The sequence below is a fragment of the Sylvia atricapilla genome, chromosome 9 (assembly GCF_009819655.1).
Source record: "Sylvia atricapilla isolate bSylAtr1 chromosome 9, bSylAtr1.pri, whole genome shotgun sequence".
NCBI lineage: Eukaryota > Metazoa > Chordata > Aves > Passeriformes > Sylviidae > Sylvia > Sylvia atricapilla.
This window is the reverse complement of record NC_089148.1, coordinates 1,581,726-1,609,424: the sequence shown is the minus strand read 5'-3', so window position 1 is coordinate 1,609,424 and position 27,699 is coordinate 1,581,726. Positions and strand designations below refer to the sequence as shown.

Below are 27,699 nucleotides of genomic sequence, written 5' to 3'. Positions count from 1 at the left end.
AACTAGCTGTGGGTTTGCTGGCAGATCTTCCTTAATTAGAAGCAAGGACATCAAACTGGTCACTTAAGAACCAAAACAGGTATCTCATTTGTTGGATATTTCTGAGCACAGTCTCCAGATCTGTGCTACTGCATGAAGTGAAATATTTAAAGTAAACTAAAATAAATTGTTTTAAAGTCGTTCCCATAATTCATCAATTTAAAATCCAACTGTGGTCCAGTTATAGGATCCTTAAAACACTTCACAAAGGAGACAGAAAAGAAGGCATAACATGCCTTGCAATATGTCACAAAATATTCTTGATCTTTAATTGCAACGTTAATAAATTTGGAAATGGAATAAAAAAGGGAAAACAAGGGAAAAATATGCATCTTTGAGCTGCCTCAGGGAGTAGTCTTAGCCTGTCATAGATGTGCTGGTGTTTCATAGAATTCATATTGGGTATTAAATGAAGAATTGTGAGTAGCACAGCTGTTTGACAAATTACTACTTTCCTCTAAAATGTTCAGATCTGAATAATACATGAAAGTTCCTGAGTCTCTCCAAATCTCGACTTCAATATCTTTGCAGCTTCTTGAAAGCAGAGTTAGACAGCTCTGGCTGATTTTAGTTCTGAAGCAGCATCAGAGAGAGAAGCAGAAATGCAGGTCTGGAGGGGCACCTCGGGCACAGCCTTGTGATGTTGGCCTAAGGACTTTCTGGTTACTGTGTCTGGGCAGCTGCACAACACATGCCAGGGCTTTAGGTCTGCCTGCTGCCCAGACAGAAAAACAAGATGCTGCTGAACTTAAATCCAGTTTCTTTTACACTCCTGTCTTTCCCAAAGGCTATCCAAAAGGGGAGAAGATAAAATTTGCACCCTTCTTTGTGCTACCTTAATTTTTGTACAGCTTGCCTGCAGTAGCATCTTATTCAGATGGGACAGGCTATTGACACAGTTTTTGAGCTGGGATAGATGGTGTTCTTTTTCTGCATCAAAATCCTGATTTATGATGAAATTTTATTTGTGGGAACAACATAAAGATCATTAATGATAAAGTCATCGAAAGAAAAAAATATTAGAGGTCTTTACTTCCTTTCTTGAATTCTGAAGACTTAAATTTCAAACAATGTTTTTTGTGTTCGCTTCTATCACTATTTTTCTTCAGTGGGCACCTTTTGTGGCATCATTTGTTACAGCCTTCTCTCTCCCTCTCTCTCTTTTTAAACCACCCCTTTGCTTTCCTCCTTTTTGTCTCCCAGATCATGAGTGTCACAGTCCCTGGACAGGTTGGTGGGTTGGCAGCTCTGAATATATTACACAAAATATTTGTCTTTTCAAAAGCACTGATGCAAGCTTTGCCCTGACTTCTGCTGCAGTGAATTTTCCATACTGTTTGTCAGTGGTTCTTGTGACTGGTACCGCTGAATATTTGACCTTGGATTCCATCTATTGTTCCTAATTTCGAGAGGTCTCATGGCTGAAGAAATTATTCTTGGCTGTTTTAGTCGCTAATGCATTTGTTTCATTGATACTTCTCATTTAGTAAAGAATATTACTTGAACTCATGAAAGAGGAAGATTTCAGCACACATGCTAACAGAATATTCTGTCTGTGCATAAGTGAGTAAAAACCCAGCACAGTGAAACCCATGTTTTCAGTAATGATGTTTATAGGTAGCTCCCACATTTGCAGTGGCTCTCTGTGCGTAGACACTGAACAGCACATTGAAATGCCATGAAGAAATAGGGAGGTTTTGTCTCGCTGCATAAATAAGTTCAGTAAATCCAGGCCAAGCACAACCGATTTCTTGTCAAATGCAGAATTAGTTCCTATGAAAACTATGAGGAGCCTGTAACTAACATGCATTATTCTCTAAAACTGTGATCATTTAATCAATAAATGGTAAAAAACATCTCAGAATATAAAAGAAATTGCACAGAATGAAGCTTGTGTGTATGCCTAATAAGAATGTGAGCATCTACACATATATATAGCAAGAAAACCTCTGCGGTTGTGACAATATTGGCAACATTTTTCCCACCATATGTCAAATAGGCAGAAATGGAATTGGGGAATGCAAAAGACTTTGTTTCATTCGAATGCAAAGGTGTGAAATTCTTTCCAGCTGAACATAAGTGACCGCAATCAAAATGTTTCAAATTGCCAGTGAGCTACAAATATCTTCATTATTTGGAAAAAAAGTCCTAAAAATGAAATATACACTTGCTTTGTGTTGAAGATCTCTATGTGGAACTCCACTGACTCATATCACCCATATAGCATGGAGGTCAGGTAAGAGGATATAAGGGCATGGGGAAAACAGAAGTAGTCAGGCTTCTCCTGAAAGGTTACAGTTCGTGTTGCACAGCACATGACAAAACTTCAAGTTTTTATAGCTTAAGTATCTTATTCATTTGAATAACCAGTGAGTAATAACTGAGTTAAAGGCTTTGTCACTGAGATTTCTTCCCTTGCCTGTCTTTCAATTAGAAGTACTTATTATACTTATTTTATTCTAATTTTTAGAATTTATTTTATTGTTGCCATTTACATTACTGTTTAATGGCTTTAAAATGTTTTGCTACCATGAATAGTCATCAGTGTTGATCAGACTTCTTCAGTACTTTGAATCCACAAACATACCTGATATAAAAAACAGCTAATGCTTTTACAAATGAGATATTCATAATAATTTTTTTTGTTTGGAAGTGACACTAATTCAACGTTTGCTGTAGTAGTAAAACTATCTTAGGATACTGTCAAATCAAGACAAGGCAGACGCTTTGATAGCATGAAAATAAAACTGGTTTGCACTTATCTAGCAAGGCACATTCTTAAGTTAAGACAAAATAAATCACTGCAGACAAGTACAAGCCTAAAGCGTATCCTACTGTGTCAAAGTTATGGTCACAAAATGATAAACATTAATACAAAGATCTCTGGTGCAAAGTTGAAACAATGTAGTGATTAATTATATTGCCAGCAATATAAGGAAATACACATTGACCAAGTGAGAGTGGTTTCTAAAGGCAGACCTCTCCATCTTGGCTTGTCTTAGAAATGCCTGTTAGAGTTGAAATGACACTTACTTTTTATCAAAGCAGTTTTATTAAGTTATCAGAGAGTAAATGAATAGGGGAGTAATGGACATACTGTGTTGACTGAAAATTTCCAGTAGAATTTTTAGATTGTTTGCCCACATGCAATTTCTGTTCTTTCTGCACAGTCTGCAGTTCAAAGCCAAACCAGTTCTAATTAAATTGCAGGCAAAGTCTTCAGACTTTCTACAAGATGATGTAGGTATTACTCAGAGTTCTGCCCAGCACACAGCCAGAGAATGGATGGTGATTCCTCTCTCCTGCATATAGGCAGCAATTTATCCTAGCATCCACATGGGTAAGCTTACTTGATTATGTCTCACCACTGAAAGTACAAAATCCTGTACCGAAGATGTGGGGGTTTTTAACCATAGGATGAGGATAGCAGAGGTACAAAGGTACTGTTTTTCACAGGTTGTGTCTGTGCTTTCTTATTTTTCATCTCTATTCTTAATCTAAAATACTTGGATTTAATTAATAAAAAATGATGAGAAGAAATACATCTAACCTGTCAAAGGACACGAGGTAGAACTGAATTTTGGAATTGATACTCTCACATGATAGCCATAGTAGCTTTGGTAGAAACTACACGTGACTGTGTATTAAAATGGATAAAAACAAATCCAGATTTAGTTACCTAAGAATTATAGTAGAACTAATACCTTTCAGTCTTCCTTGGTTTCAGGAAATGAATGATTTAACCTTTCTGTGTTCTGATTTTGATGGTTCCAATTTTATGCTTCTACAAAAGAAGATGACTCCCAAAGTGGGGGGAAGAAATACTTCCCTACTCTTTTTATTGCTTTGCTTATGAAGGAGCATCACTGAGTTGGTATGACCCTGATCATACTTTAGGGTAATCTCAGGAGAGCAATAAACTACATATCAGCTTTAGTTGCTCAAAAGGGACTACATGCCCCTATCATTCATATTCCACTTACAAAGCTGTAAGCTGCAGTGCCGTTATTTCTCTCTGCCTGGAGAAAAATGACCATTCTTACATGATCTGTCTTCTCTTTCCTTAACTAGGAAAAGAAGCAGTTATAACTACAGAGTTGTTGGGTTTTTTTCTATTGCCAACAGCAAGGTCAGGGTTTAGATGTAACCACTATCAATAAAAACTGGTTAAGCACAAAAAGTGCTCAGATGCAAAAGATGAAGTCATCAAAAGGCCCTATGAATGATTGGGGGATGGGATTTGGTTCCCTAACTACGATCAGCCACTGCCCTTAGCTGTGCCAGGAGGCATTTCAGAGATGTACGAGGAGCTGGCAGTGTGTGCAGCAGCTCTGGGAGCTTTTCCTGGGGAGCAGTGCTGGGAGCTCCCGGGCCCTGCTGTGCTGGCCGGCTCTGCCTGGTGCAGCTCCCCTGCTGCACCTGGGCACTGCAGCCTGTGCCTGACCCTCTGGCTGCCGCTGGAGCTGCTCTGCTCCCCTGGCCTGGGGCACTGTGTGCTGGGGAACTCTGTCCTGCTGTCCCTCACCTCTTCTCTCCTGCTCCTGGCTTGATGGTGCTCTGGGGACCACCCAGCTGCCACTGCTCCTGTTATGGCCGGTTCAGTCCTAGCCAAAGGGCCGGCATGGTGACCTTGCCTGCACAGCAGCATTTTCTGCTTCATGTGCAACAACACGATTTTCTTGGAATTTCCCAAGAACTATGAAACAGACCTGCAATAAGTATTGCTTTTATAGAGCACAAAACCACAGGAGAAAATCTGGAAAGCAAGCCAAAGGAGGATCATGCAAAGGTCAGCAATTCAAATACGTGATTATGAATTATATGAAAGGTTGAATGGTCTTGCATCCTTGGCTGTTAAGGTGTTTGATTTGGGATAATTTTACGGACAGAAAAGAATTCAAAGAATTTGTTTACAGAGAGAGTAGTTTTTCTTTTGGTTACTCTTCCCAGTGAACATTTCATTGTAGACTTTCAAAATCCATAAAAGAGTCCCAAACACCTATTACTTTATTTGGCAGCAAAACCAGACAAGATAATCACAACTGAAAATACTTACCAATGATTTGGGGGTTAGAGTTATTCTAATAAGTATTTTCCTAATTTTTTTTAGTGAAAGGGTAAAAGAGAGAGACAGAATGTATTCTTGATGGCTTCTATTAATAATCACTGCTATTCTAAAGTTATTTGTGATCTAAAATAATTGGAAAGTTGCAAACTTTCTTCTCACTACTTTGGCTGAAAGCCAAGTACTCTGGTAAAAAATCTACTGGAAATATATGTTATGATCAACTTCTAAACTGCATAAACCAGCACTTGTAATGGAACACCAACAATCTTTAACTGCACTGTAATAAATGTCAAAGGTATTAAAATATATAAAGAGACAGGTATGTAACTAAATGGAAGTGTGACTTCTCAGCTCTTTCACAGTGACCACAAGGTAAGGTAAAGCCAAGTTTGTATTTACATGTCATTATGTATTCCTTCTGTGTGCATTTGTCAAAAGAAAGGTTTAAAATACCAGGCCAGTGTTCTCCTACAGGAGACCAAAACACCAATGTGCAAAGTTAATAGTGTAGAATCTCTCAGGAGATGAACATTCAGAATTTATGTGAACATTAGTTACAATGCAAAGGCAAAGGTAAAACATTTGCATAACTCCTTCAACATGTATGAAGTGAAGGATGAGGCTTTTTGTTCCAGTAACAACGCTGGCAATTACGAGATCTTTCTGAATCTACACTGATTTATTGTTTTGAGTGTGGATGAAATGCTGCAGAGTGCTTTTGCTGAGCCAGCTGTAGAATGGGGATAAAAACACTTCCCTATAGGTGTCAAAGCTATTCAGAGTAAAACTTCTTATGGCTAGGTAACAATGGGGAAGTTAATACCAAGGAAAGTCCAATGAGTTGCCTGTGCAAACAAAAGGAGGGAATGATGCAGGTCCCATGAATTCCTGCTCTATTTACTACATTGCACTGCTGATTAGATAAATGCAATAGTAGAGTTGATTATTCTTTCCAGGGGAGTTTGCTGACAGTCAGCTTTAATAAGGTTTCTAAACTATGAAGTGTAAAAAAAGGACTGCAATCTTGTGCAATTGTCATATGTGATTGCATAAGATGATTAAATACTCTGACAATCTCAAATACCAATGTCGTGTATTGTATCTCCTAATCTCACCTATCAGAACTTCAGCTGCTTCATATTCATACATAAGGAAGACAGAAAAGATGTGCAATTTTTTTAATCCACTCTGCTTCATCTGACCTATAAAAATATTACATGTTATTGTCTATTTTTGTAATACGGTAAAATTAAAAAATTAATTCAACAGGCAGATTCTTATATCCTAATTCCTGTCTGAGATAGATCTGATGATAACATGCTCTCTTGTGAGAGGGATTTTAATTGGTGCAATGCTTTATTTTTCCACTTTTCATCAGAATACCAATAAGATGATTCAAACAGCTGGCATGTAGCACTCTGCAAAAATAAGAACTAATAAATTATTGCATCAAATAATTAAAGCTATTAGTTGCTTCATGCTAGTTTTCATCAACAATATTTATTGCTACACACAAGACTTGCTTTGGGTTATCGTGGTGCATTTATCTTCATGACAGAGCAACCATTAGATGGGAAACCCCAGATAACAGATGCTCTCTTTCCAACACAATCTTCTTCAGGCTCACCAGTTTTTCTGCAGTTTTTTACCCAGGCGTAACCAATGTCATAGTCTTAGCCAGTGCATTTTTACCTGAAAACATTTAAAAAACTGCCTTATCACACAATTCAACAAAAATGTCTGAAAGATGTTCATTAGTACACACCAACCAATAGAGCTGAAGCAGGCACACAGGCAACCTACAGATTTTTCACAATATTAATATGCAGGCTACCACTAATAAGTTGTTGCAATAGTAACAGAATTATATTAATCTTGTTTAATCAACTTGAAATCTTTGCTACAATGCAGAAAATGATCTAAATAAACTTAGACCTGCCTTAGAGACTACATAGCATGGTTTGTTTGGGATAATGTCTGAGAAGTTCTTTCTATCAGTATAACTAAAGATAATGTCTTAACCATGGACATTGATATTGCTTACTATGACGAAGTGTTAAGATAATTCAGGATATTAAAATGACCAGAGTATTTTTAAATTTTCTCATGAGTAACAGATGTTTCCCTGTGAACTTTATATGGTTCTAGCATTACTTTTGACATGCTGATTAATGTACTTATATTTCCATTTATCAATTGTGATGCACAAATGTGTTAAAATTTAATTATTAACGAAGACTGAAATAACCTGGCATCCTTCAGGAATAGATAACTGCCAAATGCAATTTCACTTCGAAGTACTTTCCTTATTTTCTTTTAAATTATTTTCTCCAATTTTTAGTTTGTCAAGTCGTGCCAGAGTTGAAAAATAACAAGAATATCTCCATTAACTGTGATCAAATAACTTATTCCACATAGTGTGTTGGATGTTTCTAAAGATATGTTGTATCAACAGCTTTGAATTTAATGATGGAGAGAAGTAGTTGTGTTACCTAAGAAGTCTTCCACCTGCACTCAAGACTGAGAAACCAAGACCTTGGTAATTTTCTCCTGCTCCTTAGAGGCTGTGTGTACAGCAATGTCCCAAATCTCTGCTTTGGAAAAGGAAAGGGTCACACAAAAAATGCTCTATTTTTATGAAAATGTACTTTTAGAATGTACTTTTCAAACAGAATGTCTGACTATATTTATTTTAGAACTCTCAGTGAAGAAGCAGACAAATTTCGGCACAACAGAGCTGTGATGGTGATGAATCAGTATTTCCTGGCAAGTTTCTCTCATTGGGTCCAGTCCTGTCATCTGCCCTGGAGAACCCCTCTACATTACATAATATGAACTCCCACAACTACTCCTGTCACATGTTTGTCCTTTTCTTCCAGCAGCCTTGGCAGGGATGGCAATGGGAATCTGATTAGATCCCACTCTGTATTCCTTGACATCGACTCCTGTGGCAAGAGAGTATTTGCAGAATGCCTGTGCTGCTGGCTGCTTGTGCTAGTGGAGGGCAAGGAAAGGCTGTCATTCCAGGTAGGATGAACTTTTGTAGGCCTGGAGCCTTGTGACGGACAAATACTGGGGATGAACAGCAATGGAGCCTCCAGAGCCCCAAGACAAGCAGGACTGGCAAGCATGGGCAGCCAGCACAGTGCCTGCTCAGGTTTCAAACAGGCTCCAGAGTGAAGTGAGGGCATGACAGCAGTGTGAAAGGCAAAGGTTTTCTGCTGTGAGACAGCATTTCTGATGTGGTAACATGGCAGATCTGAGTGGGATGCTGGTTTTCTGAAGACTGCCAGAAAGCTACAGAATGAGTAGCTGTTTAGCTAAAACAGCAGGAGGAGTGCTAAAGGGAGTACTTGGAACTGGAACAGAGGGGTTTGGGCTAAAGCCAGGGCGGGTGGGAGTAGGTGAGGGAGGTGCTCAACACATCTTAGCTGGCTGAATGTTTTGTATTTGCAAAACACTCAGGGTCCTTCTAATGGTGCAGTGCAGTGTGGGCTGCGGCATCATCACTAACTTGTCATGTTCCCACTGAATAAAAGATATAACTGGAGTACACTTCTCTAAACGTCATTGCACTTTGTTTTAAATCAGTAATGGTTTAGCATGCACTAACAAAGCTCTCAGGTCATTGCAGAAAAATTATTGCAGTATGGCTTTGACAGGTGGTGTAAATCTCAACCCAAATTTTCATACCTTTGCAGGAGTTATGCAGTGTACATGCCACCTTTCATATATCTCCCTAGCTGTGTATCAAACGACACGTGTGTAAACGTAACTGGAAACATTTCAAAGCATCAGCTCAATTTTTGAGATGTTTATGATGCAGTAAGCTGTTGTAATCTGTCTCTAAGATATGTGGAATAGGATGCTCTTTCTGAGAATGGAAGCCTCCTTGCAGAGCGCTCTGCTCTGCTGCATAATGGCAATATAATGGAGCTGATTTGAGGATGCTGTGCTTGCCCTCAATATGAATTTCCTTGCACTAACAGCCCCAGTTTAAATCTCATTGTGGGATTCTCCTGTTCCTGAAATCAGTAGGAAGTAAGTCAGGTTTTTGAATTTTGTGAGAGTAACTTGTCTTCCTTGGATGCTAGTCACTGCTTATTGCCTCATGATCAAAATGCAGCTTCAGCTCTTTAAAGGAACAGCTACATAGGATGAAACTCTCTTTACACTCCTTGGAAATGAAATTCTAAACTCTTCAAAGTAAGAGTCCTATTTCAAGGATCTTTTGGCTTAAAAAGGAAGTTGAATTCCCATTTAAAGTATGTGTATGATTCAGAGCTCAGTGGTGCAGCGTCTCATTAACAGAACACCCTGCTGAACTGTCTGCCATGGGCTGCTATTTCTATATTGAGGACACTGGAGTTTGTTCCTGCTGCACTTGTCAGCAGAGTTGGGGACTGGGTAGTGCATGTGGTAGCTCTTTATTTTAGCCCCTGTGTGCCCCTGATCTGTAGCTGCTTGGTGCTGTTTCTTAAGGCTCACCTAAACACCTATTAAAGGGAGAATTCCTCCTCCAAAGAGATTATGACTGAACTCCTTATTACCTAGAAGTTTTGAAGGGCAAGAATAGAAATGGGTCTATTGGAAAAGTTTTCAAATTTAAGCAGGAAATAAAGTAAGAACAGGGGCTAGTGTTGGATACTGGTCCCATGAACTGGAGCAATGTTTTGGGTTATCCACAGAGATTTGCAAATCTGAAAAATACATATAAATGTCGAAAAAGTGTGAAAGATTTGGGAAACTATTCCACTCAGTCTCTAGAAAGGGAATAAATTGGGTAAAATTATCTACAGACAAGTGCAAATATTTGCTCTAGATTCAGCCAGTTGCATCAGTGCAGTTGTTACTTCATGGCTTTCCACGTCCATCTGAACAAAAAGACAGTCAAGTCATTGGCAAGAAAAACAAAAGGCATTTAAAAAAGTACCTGTCCAAGATGTAGTTATAAAAAACCAACATAATTTGGGGTATAATGCTTTAATCATCCTGAACCTCAGCTGCCTAGTGTCATCAGTGATGTTAATCAATACAATCCCTTTAATATTTCAAATTGATTTCAGGTACAAGTAGTCCGCTATAGAAATTAATGACCAACAGCTGAATTATGATCAAATTCTTCCCTGTAACATCTTTAAACTTACAGCACTGTCACTTCTCACCTGATGATTGCAGGCAACAATTTTATTTACAATTTAATTATTTTCTTTAGAAGCCAAGGTAACTATAAGGAGCTTGGCTTCTACCAAAAGTATTTTTTAATGATTTTACCATTGACTGTAGTCCAACATGAGAGAAGAGCAGACCATAATTAACAAAACCGTATCTCAAAACTGTGCAGAGTTGGGAGAAATCAAAAGAACAATGCTGTTAATATTTTATTGAGCATTATGGTCCTTTTGTATGGGCTATGAGTCCCCTCTAAATTGATACTGATGGAATCCTGTAAAGCTCTGTTCACTTTCGCAGTGAATTTGTGCTATAAAAGGTAGTAGTCAAAGATCTGACAAAAAGCTGGACTGACATTTATGAGATCAAGCTTTTGTTCCTGATTTTATCACACCCATGTTCCTTGTCAAAATCTTTACTTGCATGCTTAACCTGAAGAGGAATTTGAAATAGCTGGAAAGGCTCATCCATGTCTCAGGTGTATGGATCTGGGAGATGATCATGCAGATACTTTACTAGAGAGAAATGCAAGAAAAAGCTAAAGGGGCAGAATGTTTACAGGTAATTTGGTGAGCTGATTGTATTTGAGATGCAGAGGAAACAACAACAAAACCTATTTAAAAGGATTCTTATAAAATTACATTGCTAGCAGCAGATTAAAAAAACGTTATAAGAAAATACATTTAAAAAGGGTAAAGAAAAATTGTGCAGTTATGCTGAAATGAAGAAAAAAAGGAAGGAGTACAAAGTTCTCGCAACTGAGCTGTAAGAACAGGTTAAAGTGCCAAGGTAGGCCAGAAATCGTTGAGCAATTTAGTAAAGTCATAAAAATTACCCATTAATTTTTTTTTTCTAAACATAAGAGAAGTCAGACCTTCTAGAAAGCCTGTAGGGCAAACAAATGCTTTGTAAGGCATTATTAACTATTAACTATGGAAAAGCTTTGGAAGTTACCAGACTCCTGCCTGTGGTGTTGGGGGCGTGTTCTGGAGGGGTGTCTGAAAGTTTCTACAAACATTATTTAATAATGGAAGCAGTCTGTTGCATCAGATCACCAGAAGCAAATACTTTTGGTCTGAGTATTTTTTTTAAAAAATGCAGAAACAAAATTTTCACTGCTACTTGTGATTTTTCTAATTTAATTTTTCTATTTGCCAGGATGGGTTTGATTAACTACCAAAACAAGGTGACTTCTATAAAGATTTTCAAGGAGATGGTGAGGAACTAGAGACTGGCAAGTAGAACTTCTGCAACAGGCAAGTTAATGGAAATTGTGATGAAGAACAGAATTAGCAGTTAGATGAGTGAACATGATGAGTATGAAAGAGAGAAATAATAATGTACAAACCTAGTAGAAGATTTTTTTTAAGGAATCAGGTAAGCATATGGATGCAAAAGATCAGATTGACAATGTATCTTACTCTAAAAAAGTATTTTCCAAGATCCCTCAGTAAGGATCCTTTTTTTATTCTTTTTAAAAAATGGAATCATTGTAACTTGAATAATAAGAAACAGGGTAAGAATAGATATCAGGAACTACTAATCAGTCTTATGAGGACTTACACATACAGAATTCTGATAGAAAAGTGAGTGGAGCATGGTGTATGTAATAAATTTCCTTAGACTACAAGTGTTTTGTGCCTATAAAGACCTTCAGAAGAATTTCTAAGGTGCAGGTGACAAATCAAGGGTTCAAGAGTAATGTATTCCTACAAATACTTGGCTTTACCATTTAAGAAAGGCACCTTAAGAGTAATTCAGGGTATTTTATTGAAAATGTTGACTTAATGCTCTTTATCATTCAGAAAGGCAAATAGATTATTGAATTTTTCAAGAGAAGAAGAGTGAAGTGGAAATACCACAATGTCACTATATAGCTTCATGATGCGCCCATCTCTTGAACACTGCATGAAGTCCTGATATTGAAAAGATTTATATGTATGTAGTACTACCATAAAAGGTAGAATGAAAAGCTGTCACAACTATAAGCAGGCCATATAAAAGAAGAGATTAAAGTGATTGTTTCTTCAATGTAAGAAAGGGAAGACAGATTGAAAGAAAATAAAATATATATCTGTAAAATCACAGATGTTATGGAAAGGGTGAATTGGAAATGATCATTCATTCATTCTTTGTCTCAGGATCCAGGAAGGACGAACCAAGCAGTTAAACAAAGACATTTGCTTGTTGTTGTTGTTAACTTGTGCCCAGAACACTTGGATAACAGAAGTAGGAATGTGTCAAGAAATTATTAGGCAAATTAGTGGATGAAAGACTCACTGAGACCAATGAAATATGAAGATACTGATGACTCCTTTGGCTGAGAAAATCTATAAGCTGCACCTTCCAGCTGTTGGATGCTTCTGCTGTCTGAAGCTCATACAGCCTGCAACTGTCACATAGAGGGCACTTCTACTCAGAACTGCTTTAGTTTCTACTGTGAGGTGTTCCATTGTCTACAAGCATGCAAGCATGAAGAGAAATAAACACATGACTCACAGGAGTGAAAGGTTTTGATGACCAGCTCTAAAAAGAGCCAGGTAAAATAGTCAGAAAATAGGGTGAATGGGAACTGGGAAATGTGAAAAGGCACTTCTGTTAAGTGCTTTAGTTAAGAGCTCAAATCTTGAAAGGCCTTGATTATATTCTGAAAGTCTTTGCTGAAGTATTCAGTTTATTGATACTAAATAATAACTCCCTTAGTTGGACTAGATTTCCTTAAAACCTTCAGTCTGATTTTTTTTAACCCCACCTATACAGATTACTCAATAAAACTGTCTGTTAATCTAGACATCCAAAATATTTTGAGCAAGTATGTCAAGTATGTATGTAAGAAAGGTCTTGAATTCCTTAGCTATTAGGTCCTACAATACTCAGCTCTGTACAAGTACAAGTCTGACATTAGAAAAGATGATTACTTTAGAATTACATCCATTCAGCATGTTTAAATTCAGAGCAGAAACACACCTTAACATCACATGTGCCCCTGTACCTAAAGTAACTCTGAAATCTATCAAAAGTGCAAGCTAGTCTTTTAAAATTTAAATTTACAGGTGGAAAAAATCATGGTATACCTACTTCCACAGCATCCATTTATTCACCTGTAATTAGATTAAATTAATGTGTAATTAAAAGGCATTTTTAAACTTTTAAAACCACTGGGAGAGCTTAACTTCTGTTAGTGGGGGCTGTCAGCACCTTGCAAGTTATGACCCATCAGCTCCTTCTAAAGGAAATTTTGGTTTCCATACTGTTGTGTTTGCGCATGTGTAAAGGAAGTAAAAACAAAAACTACTGAAGCTTTGATAATCAGCACGTGCTGGTGTCAGCAATGCCACCAGTTGCAGCAGTGCCAAGATAGGAAACCTTGGCTATCTTTATTTGCCTCAGCTCAGTAATTTTTATCTACAGTTAAGTAGGATGGAGATTACTTACTCCTAAATGGTCCTTTTAAGGCCCCTTCATAAAAATGTCTTGTCTGGGTGTGTCTGTGCTGCTATTGATCTCTTTATTCTGTCCTCATAAAAAGGCAGTGAGCAGGCAAATTACACAGAAGTTATGGTCACTGAGCAGGCTTAAAAGGAAAGCTTGACAGGTTTTTCAGAGGAAAAGAAGTCCTGCTCATCACTGTTCAAATGAACATTTAATAATTCATAACAACTGAGTTATAAGTTTCCCCTTCAATACGTTTCCAAATGTGAATAGATTAAATAGTAATTGCTATCAAGCTTTATGTTCTATTTCATGTACCTAATAAAAGTTTATCTAGTGGAGCTTACTTTGTATCTTTTTGATCTATTCCTAACTGACTGCAATATACTCTATTAAAATATTTATCATTGTGCTATCAAATATTAACCATTTTAAAATCATCTGACTGAAGAAAACAAATAATGTTAAAACAAAACTTGCTTAAGTTTTTATGAGTTTCCTGATATTTAGTTGTTCAGAACTCCCCTTGATATAGCGCTAAAAATACACAGGATGCTACAAATTGTATTCACTCTTTTTGAATGAAATGCAAAATTTTGGAAGTTTTGGAAATGCACTCTGCTCACATCCATCACCACTGTCTGATTTGGCTCTGCATACGAAATCCTAGTTTTGTTGTCTGAAAAGTTGTGATTCTGCTTCAGTACAGGAGAATATTAGAGAATTGTTGGTTTTTCTATAGGTTAGTGGAGTTTTAAAACTGTTTTAGGAGAGTACAAAATGCTGTTATTTTTTCTTTAAGGGTAACATTTTTAAGATGTTTCCGTAATTATCCACCTGTTTCCCCATCTGAAATTATGTGGTTTTGTCAGGTAAAAATACTGGCAAGCTCCTAGAGTGTAGAATGATCTAGAGGTGGGGAGAGGAGAGTGCTTCTCCCCGAGATGTGCCATGGTTGTGTGGCAGCCCAGCCCGGCCTGACAGGCTGCCAGGCTCCCATCCCTCCCCAGCTGAGTGCGTTATGCTCTCCCAGGGTGCTCCTGCTTGTTCAACCAGTGGATGATTCATATCACAGAGCTAACATAGCAGAAAACTATTCTTTTTTGGTTAGTGTCCTGCTGAGTTAGATCTGAAATCACTCAGTGAAAGGTCAAACAAGTGCCTGAGAGATTGCTAGGGGTGTGGGACGAAATAGTGGGGAACTGGGAGAAGAGGGATTGCAGCAGTTGCAATTAGAGCAGTTTGGACAGCCATGAAATAGCAGCTTTGAAGCTGACACTTGGGCAAGATCAAGAGGAGAACAACCTCTTTGCTCCAGTCCAATCCCTCACCTTGCTGGGGAAAAATTGTTCTGTTAAAGGTCAGGTGTATAAATGTTGTTACTGAACCATTTCTTTTTGCTTTGGAGAAAGCAATTCCTGATCACCAGGTTATCAGAGTAAATCTCCTGAAAAGCTACAGTCTGTCAGGAGCCTGGTGCCTCTCAATAACTTGGTAACTATGCTAACTAGTTCCCCCTTTTGAGCCTCACTCTCTGCTTGATGTATTTACCTGTTATTTTCTTTGGCTTCTCCAGACACAGATAAGACCCAGTTCACAGGTAAAATCCTGTTCACAGAGGCTTTCCAGCACAGAGACACTGAGATAACGTCCTTGAGCTCTCCCCAGTACCCCTCTAGTCTATTGCTTCTGCAGGTTCTTCCATTTCCACAATCTCCCACACACTTAGTAGGCAGCAGTGCTAAAAGAAGATAAAGGCATGGTCTCCAACCTAACATGCTACAGGAATTATGCAGATCTGTATAACTCTCTGAGAGAGCATCTTATGTTTTCATCTCCTCTGTGCTCTTCATAGAGGAGAGGTGCCTCACTTCATAATTTCTGCTAATATACAGTGTTTTTGTTCTGACATGTTTACTCTGACTAAAATATCTTCTCCCCAGAGAGAGATCAACCTTCCTTTCTCCTTTAAATCTAGCATCTCATTAAAAAATAATAACATTCCACGATATTCATACTGTGGTGAACAACTTCCTATGTATCCCAGTATCTGTATGATTATTCTGTGGGTTGTATATTTTGGAAGGAATGCATTAATAAGCACATTTGCATTGTTGTTTCTCAGGTTTAAAAGACCCTGGTTTTAAAAGGATATCAGGATGGCATTACACCTGTAAGTCACCAGCATGCTTCCCCTGAGGCAAGCAGAACCAGTGCTTTGCAACCTCTGAGGATCAGGTCTGATAATGCTGTAATTTTGTTTGTATTCTTGCCTTGCTTGTCTTATATCTGTTAACCATACTTTGCTGTGAGTTGCAGCAGTTGGATTCTGGATTAATGTAAAGAGAATTATTCTGGATTTAAATTTGGAGCCATTTGAAGGAGAGTCTGTTCCTCTTGCATCCAAACCCCTGTACACACACACTGTTTCTTTAGTCTGCTTAAAAACAGTGTAAAATAGGTGTTTTGAAAGCAGTATTTTGTGTATAAAGACCAGGGGCAGATGACTGTTCCCGGAGGACCACAATGCTCAGCCCTAGCAGTACTTTATCCTTTTCAATAAATTTCTTTCTATATTTTACTTCCCTTCAGCTCAAAGTGTGGCACTGTGCTTACTAGCCTTGGCACCAAACCACACCAGAACTGAAAGTATATTCAGCACCTGTGCCGAGGGGGGTCCCACTGTATCTTGAGCAACTAACAGCATTAAAACTCCTATTAAAGATAGAAAAAGAGATAGGTGGATCCTTTCTGGCTCCCGACACAGGCAGTTGCAATGGTGAACTGGAAAGCAGGGCACCTTGATTCTGCATTTCTATTTTTTTTTTTTTTTTTTTGTCTTGTCCCCTAGGCACAAGTTCAGTGTGTAGGTATGAATACATCTGTGTACAAACATGTAAAAGATCACTAACCTCCACTGGGGAGGCAATTGCATTTATATGTATTTAATCTATCTAGAAAGAGGTGCAGGGTGTATTTATTTGAAAAAAGAGTTTTAAAGAATTAGATGGTATATGTCTTTTCCTCTTTTCTTGCTGAACAGTAAACCAAATCTTCCAAAAGCAAATGTTAATATAAGTTTCAAGTTTACAATTTAAAGTTTAATTTTCTTTGGCAACTCAATCTGCATGATGATTTTGATCAAATGCCCCAGCTTCTAACATTTGTAACACATGATAAAAATCCACCCCCAAAAGCTCACATTTAAATAATCATAAAAGTTGTTAAATGCATGCTGTGACAGAATGTGAATTATCTGACAGGCTGCAGAGTAATACAAGTTTAGTCTGGAAGACTGATACAAGCACTGAGTCCAATTAGAGCATTGAAAGTAAAAGTACAATCCTTTGCCTGCTTCTATTTAAACGAATGAAAAAGGGTAAAGTGAGATAGATTGTTCAGACCTTGATATAAGGTATCTGGCTGAAAACTCATTTTCTAATTGTTTAAGATTAGTACCATTGAATCAAGGTGATTTAAACCACTGATTTGCTATGGGTTACCATTGGTAACTCTCACTTACTCTAGGCCTTTGTGGTGCTGTGGGTTCATACTTGGTATGAAGGGAGATAGAGAATAATATCAGTCATTGAACCTTCCCTCACCTTTCCCCCCATGAGGAATGTGCCTAATGAAAATTCGAGCTGTGCTGCCAAACTGATATTGGCAAAAGAGCCACTTTTTCTTTGCCTGATTGGATAAATATGCAGCTGATTTTGGAATCAATGCTTCTGTGAGTGAAATTAAAAGACGTTACTTTAAAATGCTGCTGTATGTATGCAATGGACTTCAGTCACCTGAAATGTTGTGGCCAAGAAATACAGAAGAGGCAAGACTGTGAGCAGTACATGTAGAAAATCAAGTGAATGCTCCTACTTAATATTTTGGCCGTGTTTAAATGTTTTTGCCTTTTGATACAGGTTCCTTTAATTAAAAACACTATATTCAGTTTAAAACTGGCCCAAATCAACTGTAGTTGCAAGTTAAATTTCTTGCCAGGCTTGGAGCTTTCCGTTCTGTTTTAATGTTCATTTTTAAAGGGAATCGTTCAGTTTCTATAAAACAGAAGAATCAAATATATGCCATGCTATGTGGTTTCTCACATTCCAGGAGTTCTGAAAGGGTTTCAGGACCAAACTGTTCTGTTCTGAATTCATTCCCTGTGCTTTGATCTTGCTGCTGAGGAATCCATCGTGGGTCTGTGGCAGGGAGGCCCTGCTGAGCCCAGCGCCCGCGGGGGCTCCGGGGAGGGCTCAGCAACCACTCCAGCCACAGCCACATCTATTGTGCCTCTTCTTCTGAGGGCAGCAAACCTTCCTGTACCAGCCAGACCCCGCTGACCGCTACGTCTGCAGCACAAACCCTGAATGCAAGAAGATAACAGCTGCTAGCACGGTGCTTTTTATCTGGGAGGCAAAGTCTAAAATTGCATCTGACCTCGGTGTGCGTGGAGACGCCAGGCGAGGAGCGCTCTGCCTGGATTCTCAGAGGGTTTAGATTAAATCACCAAGGGTGACGTACCTAAATAAATAGTTCTGAGGATAATAGCTTCTGTGACTTCTACTTTGTGTGGTACAAAGTAGACTCCAAACTGTAATTTATCAAATGATATATTGCGGGCCTTAGAAAAACACAACTTGTCTTTTGTGTTGTTTTTTTCCCCAATAAGTTTATTAATATATAAAATTATGGCAATCCATTTACTTATAGAATCATACATGTAATTAAACTAGATTTGGTATAGATTTAAATTGTTTATTTATAGGTCAAGCTTCTGTTTACCCTATGTCAATGGTTTTTAGCAACAAAGCTTCATAAGAATAGAATAATGCAAATAGCCTACGTATAATAAAATGTAAGTAAGCACATATTGGTCTGTTGAGTGAGTGTGTGTATCCATCTTTGCATATCTGTGTTCCTGTACAGCACAGGCTTAGGGAAAAGCAGATCAAACCCACAAGCTACGTGTCCAGACAAATAATCTTTTCGAGCTTTGCCAAGGCAACAGAATGAATTCTTATTTTTTTTCTATATTGGGGTCTGCTTGCTTGCCCGGTCATTTGTTTAGAATTCAATGGGAAAATAACAAAGCTGAAACTGACACAGTACAAAATTAAATTAATTGGAATTCTGTTCCTCCATGATAAGACTTGAAATGAGATTTAAATCAGTGTGTGGTTGGCAAAACATGACAATTTGATGCCTGCTCCGTAAAACTGACAACCGCATCTAGTTGTTTTTCTTCTGAAATTGATCAGATAATTTGTTCAAACTTGGAAAATATCTGACAGTTACACAATCAGACTGAGATTTGTTCAGAAAATTACAACATACTGAGGGAAACTCAATTAGTTTTGTCAGCAAATATAAAGGCACTAGCTTGCATTTCCAGAAACTGTCCAAAGCTTTTACAAATACTCTTGATTCAGCTAAAATCAAGCTAATTATATGCTGGGCTCAAAAAACTCCTCATTAAAAGAACATTATTTGTCTTATACTGTCCTAACCTGAAAAGATAGGAAATACTGAAATTAATAAGTAATTGCTTTGACAGACTGGTGTATATATATTACTGTAAAATTTGCTCAGCAGTCCTCCAGACTTGTTCAGTATCTCAGCTACTTAATATATTTTTAAAACCCACTGTATGGACACAGTATTAAGTTTTCTTTATTCAAATTCTATGCAGAGAACCACACTGATTTCTGTTTTCAGGTTTTTTCCCTTGTAGTTCAGGTAACTGCATTATTTCAATGCTTCACAAATTCCAGGGGTTATTTTGCCAGTATCTAGGATAAGGCACAGGGTGATGACAACCTTCTTCTGCATATGGGGTACAAGGCAGAGGGAGACCTCTTATTCCTGAGTGCATTGTTTGAGGAGGTAACTAGGATGTGATTTAGTAATAAAGAACTTTGAAACTTGAAACATTACTTCACCTGCTTTCTCCTGTAACTCTAACTGCCCAGTAGTTTTGTGACTCATAACTCAATTGAAGCAGCTGGAAAACGAGAACACAGTCAACAACCACATGTGAAAAGTATCATTTAAATGCCCTGCCAAATACAAACAGGAGCTTGCTAGTAGAGGCTGAGGAAGTCCAGTTTTGTCAGGTTGCACTGAACAGTGTTGCCCAGGCAAGCTTCTTTTCTCTTCATATACTATCTTTAATGCTAATTGGTTAATTATCACAGTATTTCCTGACATTATTTATTGGCTTTCTTTCCAGACATAATTTGTTGGGATGTCACAAGTCCAGTTTATCTGATTCAGAGATGCTCATCACTTGGAGAGGCAGCAGTAATCTCGAGCATTATTGCCTTTTTTTAAAAAAAAAATATATATAAGATTTGCATTTGCTTTTGAGTATTTAGAGCATTTGTACGGCTATTGACCAGTTTCATAATATTTGTCTAGTTGGTGACAGTAATTACATTTGCCTGTGTTTCTCAGTCTTAAAAATCAAAAGCAAGCTCTTGTAGAAATTTGTCTTTAATATGTGTGTGTTTAAGAATGCAGAAAGGCAGTGAGAGAAGGTGAAAGAAAAATGTGAGAAGACTCTCCAGAGTTTCTGGAAGTAGATGATCAAAACTGTTATAAAGAATAAATCTTAAGAATTTACTACAAGTGAAATCTGCAGTAAAAGTCTAATCCTGTATATACTGAAGTAATACTTCTTCTCACTTGTTTACAAGACCCATTAACCAGAAGAAAAGCAAAATATATAATTAAGCATTGAAACAACATGTGTTCTAGTACCATTTAAGGAAAATTTCAGCTCTTATTTTTAGAGATATTAAGTATACTTCTATTTTTTCCCAACCATTAGCTTTCATCTAGTTTTCACTTACTATTACAGGTACCAAGCCAGTGTTTTGCAGTTACTGTCCAGGGATAGTTTAAAGGTATGAAAGCATAATTAACTTAGTCAAGAAGCTGAAGTTTAGGACAGAAAACAGTGAATTTGCAGAGAAATCACCTTCTTTCTTTTAGTAGGAATTCTGAACTTGGAAGGAATATGCTGATGGTTTAGTATACAAAACTCCACAGTTGCCAAGGCACGTGTATTTACCTATGCCAGCGGGAGCTCCTCTGGGTGTTAGCGGGAGAGAGAGGACAATGAAAATGTATTGAATTAACTGGATGGCACAGTCAGTGCCCTGAGCTGAGAGTCTCCCAAGGTTCAAGCATTATGGCACTGGTACAGCCCAGAGCTTTGACTCGTTCTCTGCTCCCAAGAACTGGCACATGACAGCACACAGACGAGAGGCAGCGGAGCTGCGGGAGAGGGGCGACTCTCAGAGTTACTTACGTTGACAGCCCAAGCTGTGCCAGATATATCCCGGCAGACATTTATCACATTTAGGCCCTGATGTTCCCTCCTTACACTCACAAAATCCTCTGTCATTACAGCGATCATGGACTGAACCAAAAGGGTTACAATAACAGTCTGCAGAAACAAGACAACACATACACAACTGGATTCAGGTCTACATGTGGAGATAATTCATTCAATACCAATAAAGGGTGCATTTCCAGTGCTAAAGGTAAAGGAAGACTGTCTATTATGGATATCTAGAGTAGTGAATTGAATTACTACACGTCCATTTATTTGTTTGCATGTGTCATTTCAGGAAGAGACGTTTTATGATGCAAAGAGAAAAAGTAAACAGAAAAGATACAGAGGCAGAAGATACCACAGCCTTTGAGGGTAAGTGATTGTAACAGATTCTCTTTGGCAAGAATATTTTTGACAATTTAATGAACATTAGAAAAGCTTTGTATAGTATGGATATATCCATGTGCCATCAGGGTGAAATGTTTCGCTTTATTAAAATAGGCTTATCTGTATTACTCAATATTTTCAGAAGTGCTGGATGTCTTTAAAGGGCTATATAAATGCACTTTACTTATTTCCAAGATAGTCTTCCTTTATAGGTTTGAGCAGTATAATAATTGATGTGAATATTTGCCATTGAACTGATGAGATTATATTTATCAGTGACATTAATAAACCTTTTGCATATTCTGCAATGAAAAGCTTGAGGTGAGCACTAATGTAATGCAAAACCTTTAAGAACGGGCTTTACACAGCCATTTTAATTTCTCTCACCTCCCAGCGTGCAGATGGAAAATGCAGTGAGGCTCATTCCCCACTGTATATTTTTCACATGTGTTCAGCTAATTAAAGAATAAGTAGGGTAACACATTTCCTCCCACAACTCTTACTGTGTTGTTCATTCACAGTCCTTTTCTTTAATGTGATTACAGTATCTGTGTTCAGCTTTCAGCCAGCTGAACAAAGGCAAGGAGCTCGCAGAGCTCATTTTTGGCACTCCTGTTCTTCACCTTGGTTATTCAGATTTGTTTTTTGTTTTCAAAGGAGGAATTATCTTATTTGTATGTAGACCCATGTAGACCCAGAGTAACTTCGCTGTTAACTGACACCACAGACACCTTTTGGAAGCATCTGATCTCTGCTGCTTCCTGATTTGGGGCAACCTGCTGGGAGTCTGGATTTATATCTCTGTGAATCGGTGCTACTTTGATGACTACATATGGCAATTGTCCCCTAGTATTAGGTTAAACCTCAGTGGTACCATAAATGAAAAAATGGAGTTGAACTGGGAAGTTACATATGTACATATCTCCAATGAAAAAACTAACAGGAAAAAAATTACCAGAAAGACATTTGTCATCTGTTGTCTCACTGTTTATTAACTATAAATTACAGATGGCACTTTGAACATTTAGGATGCTGAAGAAGTTACCTTGGGCAAAAGAGTTTCACAATAATAATGGAGTCAATTAGCTGTCAACATTCATTAATGAAGTGGAAAACTGACATGCCAAAAATACTGTGCAAGGCTCAGTATTATAGCAAAGTGAGGGTCACTTGAAAAGCTGGGAATTCTGATGTTAATCAGATGTACCAAATGTTTATGTAAACAGGCATAGACTTGAGAGACATTCTGAATGCAGGGAGTAAAATTTGCTTGAAGAGTGTTTATAGAAAACCTTGAAAGACAAAAGCTTGGAATTACATTAAAAAGGGCCAAATTCTTGTTAAAATATCTGTGTTAGACATAATGAAGTTACAGTGATTTAAACAAGTATTTGTGAAAGAAATGTATAACCTGTGATATTGGATGTTATATTTTCCAGAGAACAAGACCCTGAACTAGTGAAACCTTTCCTATTGAACTCTATCACATAAGCATGTAGGAAATTCCAGGCCCATATCTTGATATGAAAGGAAAGTAAATAGTGGAAACAAAGCTTTAATTAAGCCAAGCCCTTTTGCAAAATGAGTAGATCCAATCAGAACACTTAAGAGACTGATTCTAGCTTCCATCTTTCTCAATTGATACCACTATAATGTAACCTGCAGAGGCCCACAGAACACTCAGGGTCATTGCCCAACCCAATATTACAAGCTGTGGAACACTTCCCAAGGCCTACCAAATGCTTAAGACTTGAAAAATCTCAAAGGTCACAATTTCAGTGTGCCATAGGGAGCAGTGAGTATCTCCAATGCCCTTACAACAACAGGGCACTAAATAACACTAAACTAAGATTCCAGATCATCCCAATAAACAAACCACACACAGGTTCCAGAGTGGAGGGAAAAGCCCCTGCAGATTGGAACAGAGAAAGGATTTTCATCCTAACCTTTGTCTGGTAACTATTTGTAAGTAAAGGAAGATAGCAGGAATTGTAATCTGTTCACTGCGGTTCACTCTATCAATGCTTCAAACAAAACACAATGGAAGTAAACAAAAAAGGAAGTGGGGAAATGGGCTGAGGCTTGCTGCTTATCAGTTTGGGTTGACAATGGCTAAAGCCAGGTTCACTTAACCACTTGTCATTAGGGCTTCTGGTGTTAACTGGAGCTTAAGCCTAACTGACTGGAAGGGTGGCTTTGTTAAAAGTCGGACAGCAATCACCAATTCAGTATTTATGCTGCAAGACAAAGGCCATATTTTATTACTCTGGGTCTACTTGGTGAATTCCATGCTAACCTTTCTTGTCAGTGTGTGCATTCTCTGAAAGTTACTAGGGCTTTAACAAAAACCAAAAAACTCTTCAAGTTGTTCAATCCTTTTTCACACTGAATGAATAATTTTTAACTTCAGAATACCTTGAATTATTTTGAAACTGCAGTTGCCTGTATGAGGTAATTTTGCAGTTAACATACAAATCCACAAATTTTTGATATTTCATTTTAGGAAATAAAATCTATTTTGCTTCTAAAGAAATTAAGGGCATCAAGAATTTAGATTTAAGCCCACTGTATAATACATTGCATTCGGCTCACTGGTAAAAACATTCTCAGTATTTGAATTCTTTAGTTTTAAAAATGAAACATTTTACATTTTCACCATTGATTTAGCATCAGCTAAGATACACAGATTTGTTATCCATGTACTTACCATATGTATTTCTGAAAACTGTGAAGCAGTTTTGATAAATCAGAGCCAAAGCCCTATTAGCTGCCATTAAACTAGCTTATCCAAACATTTGTTACCCTTCTACATATATGGCTGAAGAGCACAGAATTGCCTTTCTGTTTCACAGAACATGACTTTCATACGAGAGTAAGACTTGCACATATCACTGGAAATCTGCTTATTAAAATGTTCATGCCAACATTGCACTTGTAGTTAACTGTGAACTAGAACACAGAACACTGCTTTTGAACTTGGAGAAAAGAGAAATGAGCGTTTCCAATAGAGCAAGACTGTGCTTGACCTAGAAGTGTGGTGAATCCATCAACTCTCTCATTGGTGAAAATACTCCAGATTTTGCCCAATTCAATCTTAGGAGCCCCCAGATCAAGACAGTACTTAAAGAACAAACTTCTCTCTTTTCTGAAAAGTGCTCAGGTGTCTGTTCATTCTACTGGCTTTACAAAGAAGTAGGAAACACCTCTTTAGTTGGCAAATCAGCTAGGACACATACATTGGGAAACATATTTTGTATGGTAAATGTGATCCTGAAAACTGTCTTGGTCCAGCAAGAATGTTATTTATTTAAAATTAATTACCTAATACGTAGCAAACCAAGGTTTGATCCTACAGTTATTTCCCATGGTACAATTCTCATGGGAGTCCAAGAGAATTCTGCTTGCATTAAGGTGGAAAGTCAGCAACTGTTTCACATTGCCTTTTTTTTTCTTTTTCCCAGACTCTTGCTAAATAAAAAATTTAAATTTTTTATTTCCTCAGTGTCTTGGCAATTTCAAAGTGCACAATTGTCTTACCAAGGCATTTTCAATATATCACTCATAAATTAATTTTAAAACTACTTTTTTTGGCTTTTTGTTTACTAACTTCCTTGTCTTATGTAGCTGCAGCTGTTGTCTTAGCATTTCAGTGTATATGGGAAAACAACATACTGAATGAGCGGATGAAAAATTCCAAACGGAGCAATTTAGAGTCATATTCATTAGGCCTATTTAGGCAGCTGAAATTATACAGCCCTGATGTCATACCAATGATGTCTGTCATCTACATCAAACAAATATGTGGGACACTAGTTTTTTTCCAAGAACATTTGATTGTGTTAATCTTCTCAGCACAGTCATACAAAATCATGACTTGCCTACTAAAGTTCTTATTAGCTCTGACTAATTACTGGCAAAGGAGATCATGCATTTCCTGAATGCATTGCCAAGTAAAGTTAAAAGAAGGACACATGAAATGCAATGCATGGATGGATCTGTGTGTTTATCACAAGATAAAAATATAAATCTGTCAAAGTTACAAACTCAAACAAATAATAGCAACATAAATAGTTTCTGGCCTGAATCTCAGCAAGGGATTATAAATGTATTAAAATATAATTTATTCACCCATAGTCTGTTTTGGTTTTACAGTGTCTGCTAATTATTCTTTGCTTCCTGGAAGATGAAAAGAAAAAAAAATCCCAATGAAAATCCCGAACAGGTCCTACTGATGCTTATGTCTATAAGAAACATTATATAATTTAATTCTCCATTTCTGTTATTAGAATAGGGTCTTCAGTAGCTATCTGTTAATTACTGGTCATTGTACAAGGCTTCTTTTATTCACTGTGTTCAAGCTTCACCTAAAGTGTCCTAACTTTGCTGTATACTCTCTGTGATGACATGAGAACAATGCATATTCTTCTAGAGTGATAGAGATCTTAATTTTTTTCCTAATGTGCTTTTCTTATTATGTTCTGACATTTTCTCTAATTCTGCAGTTTCAATATTTATAGCAGATGCTTGTTCTAAAGCACAGTTTTCACCTAGGAATCCCTTTTCAAAATTGACATCATGTCACACTGATTTGACAAATTCTGTTCCTAACCTCATGGGCATCATTTAATTTCCTCCTCTTAGTAGAGGGGAGGTAGCACTGCTTCTACAACCCTGTGTCTGGGAGTAGAATTAGCTGCAACATGTTTTTGTGAAATTTAGTGAATAAAAGGGGTTAAAAGAGATCCCTCCCTATGTCCTCTTGATGCAGCTGGCAACTTTTGTAGGTCTTCAGGCAGGTAGTCAAGAGTCTGTATAATAATTGCAAAAGTCAGCTTGAGAATAGGCATTTAGACTCAACCCCTTAATTCTCACGTGCGACCCCAGTGTGGCTCCCTCCTGTGTAAAGATAGCACATTCAGTTTCTCAGGGGCTTCTGGGGGAAGTCTACCCAGGACCCATAGCCAGAGAGGTTCATCATCATTTATGGATTCAAAATGCCTCCTTGGGGCTACCAGGGCAATAGAAATGAGGTGAGAAGTCCACACAGATATTCTGATCCATTGAAAAAGCTCATTCTGGCTTGAGTGGCAAGTAAGCAGCAGTGGTCCCTAGCAGCTGCCAGGAGCTGAAAAGGCACAGAAGAAAAGGCGCAGTTATCCCGGGACTGACCTATGCACACATTTTCATCGTCCAGCTCTGCAGAGGCATTTCTGAAGTAGCCCAGCCTGCATAACTCGCAGTGCTGACCTCTAGTGTTGTGCTTACAGCTCACGCAAATGACCGTATTGAGCAGCTCGATGTAACTGCACCGGTTGGAGTGCCCGAAGCATTCACAGTCTTTCAAGGAAGAACAGAAATGTATACAAAGTGTATACAGCAGCAGAGTAATAGCACATTACATGCTTAGTAAAAAATGAACCATGAGCAGAAGTATGGATGAATGGCACATACATGTTAATCAATGTAACATGGACAGCAGCAGATGTTTATCTGCAATGGGAGTGGAGCTGGTTTCAGGCAGGTTAGCGTGACCCGACAACCATGGCATGACGTCGGAGGTTAGCTGTTGTTGGCAGACCTGATGGAACTGAAGCATTTGCAGTTGTAAACCTTTCAGGGTTACTGGAGGCTCAGTTTCCGCTGAGAGAAATGCACGTATTTTTTCACATTTGAGATGAGTATAAATCAAGACCCGGGAAAAAACCTCCTCATATTAACAATGTTAAATTCACTGGACAAAATTGTCAAACTTAATTATGATTAAATCCACAACTGTAAGTAAAATAGAAGCTTTTATTTTTCTGGCAGAAATGGCAAATATTCAAAAATGCTATTGAGCTTGGGGTGCTGTAACTGGTGGGCACCTTGAAAACCGAAGTGTTTTATTTCATGGCAAAACCAATCTCTAGTTTGACAATTTTGGCCAACACCTCCTAAAACAATTAACAATGAAGAAAAGGAAGTAAGACAGTCATTGGAGAAATACATCCACTGTACTTTTGAGGTAAGTATTAACTGGTTTTTGTATTCTGAGATGAAAACCAGTTGGGCCAGAAAAGATTATGAAAATTCTGAAATGGGTACTGACTAGAAAGCATGCTTACTGCAGCCATCTGAAATGAAGTTGGCATGACAGCCACTTAAAAAAACCCCTTCATTAAATATAGGATGCTAGTGCCTTTTAGTCTTTAATCACAAGCAATGCTTGGCTTTATGCAGAACAATGAAGAAATCAGAAATGTATCAATAACATTATAGAAGA

General features: G+C 37.9%; 1 protein-coding gene and 1 long non-coding RNA gene across 5 annotated transcripts in view; one reads left to right on the top strand and one right to left on the bottom strand.

Annotated features, from left to right (window-relative positions):
• Positions 1-27,699, bottom strand: part of NTNG1 (netrin G1) — a 150,487-nt gene that overhangs the window by 3,109 nt on the left and 119,679 nt on the right. For 2 of the 3 annotated variants that reach the window (XM_066324579.1, XM_066324576.1), the window contains 2 exons: positions 26,607-26,774; positions 21,024-21,161 (listed from right to left, as the gene is read on the bottom strand). The exons of the other annotated variant lie outside the window; for it this stretch is intronic. In XM_066324579.1, the coding sequence (XP_066180676.1) occupies positions 21,024-21,161; positions 26,607-26,774 (306 nt within the window). The remainder of the gene's footprint in view (positions 1-21,023; positions 21,162-26,606; positions 26,775-27,699) is intronic. 3 annotated transcript variants of the gene reach the window in all.
• LOC136364625 (uncharacterized) lies at positions 18,092-27,286 on the top strand. 2 transcript variants are annotated; one of them, XR_010744188.1, is made up of 4 exons: positions 18,092-18,223; positions 21,125-21,258; positions 21,346-21,422; positions 27,246-27,286. It is a non-coding gene; the product is annotated as an uncharacterized lncRNA (long non-coding RNA). The 2 variants fall into 2 exon arrangements; XR_010744187.1 differs by having other exon boundaries at positions 18,092-18,228.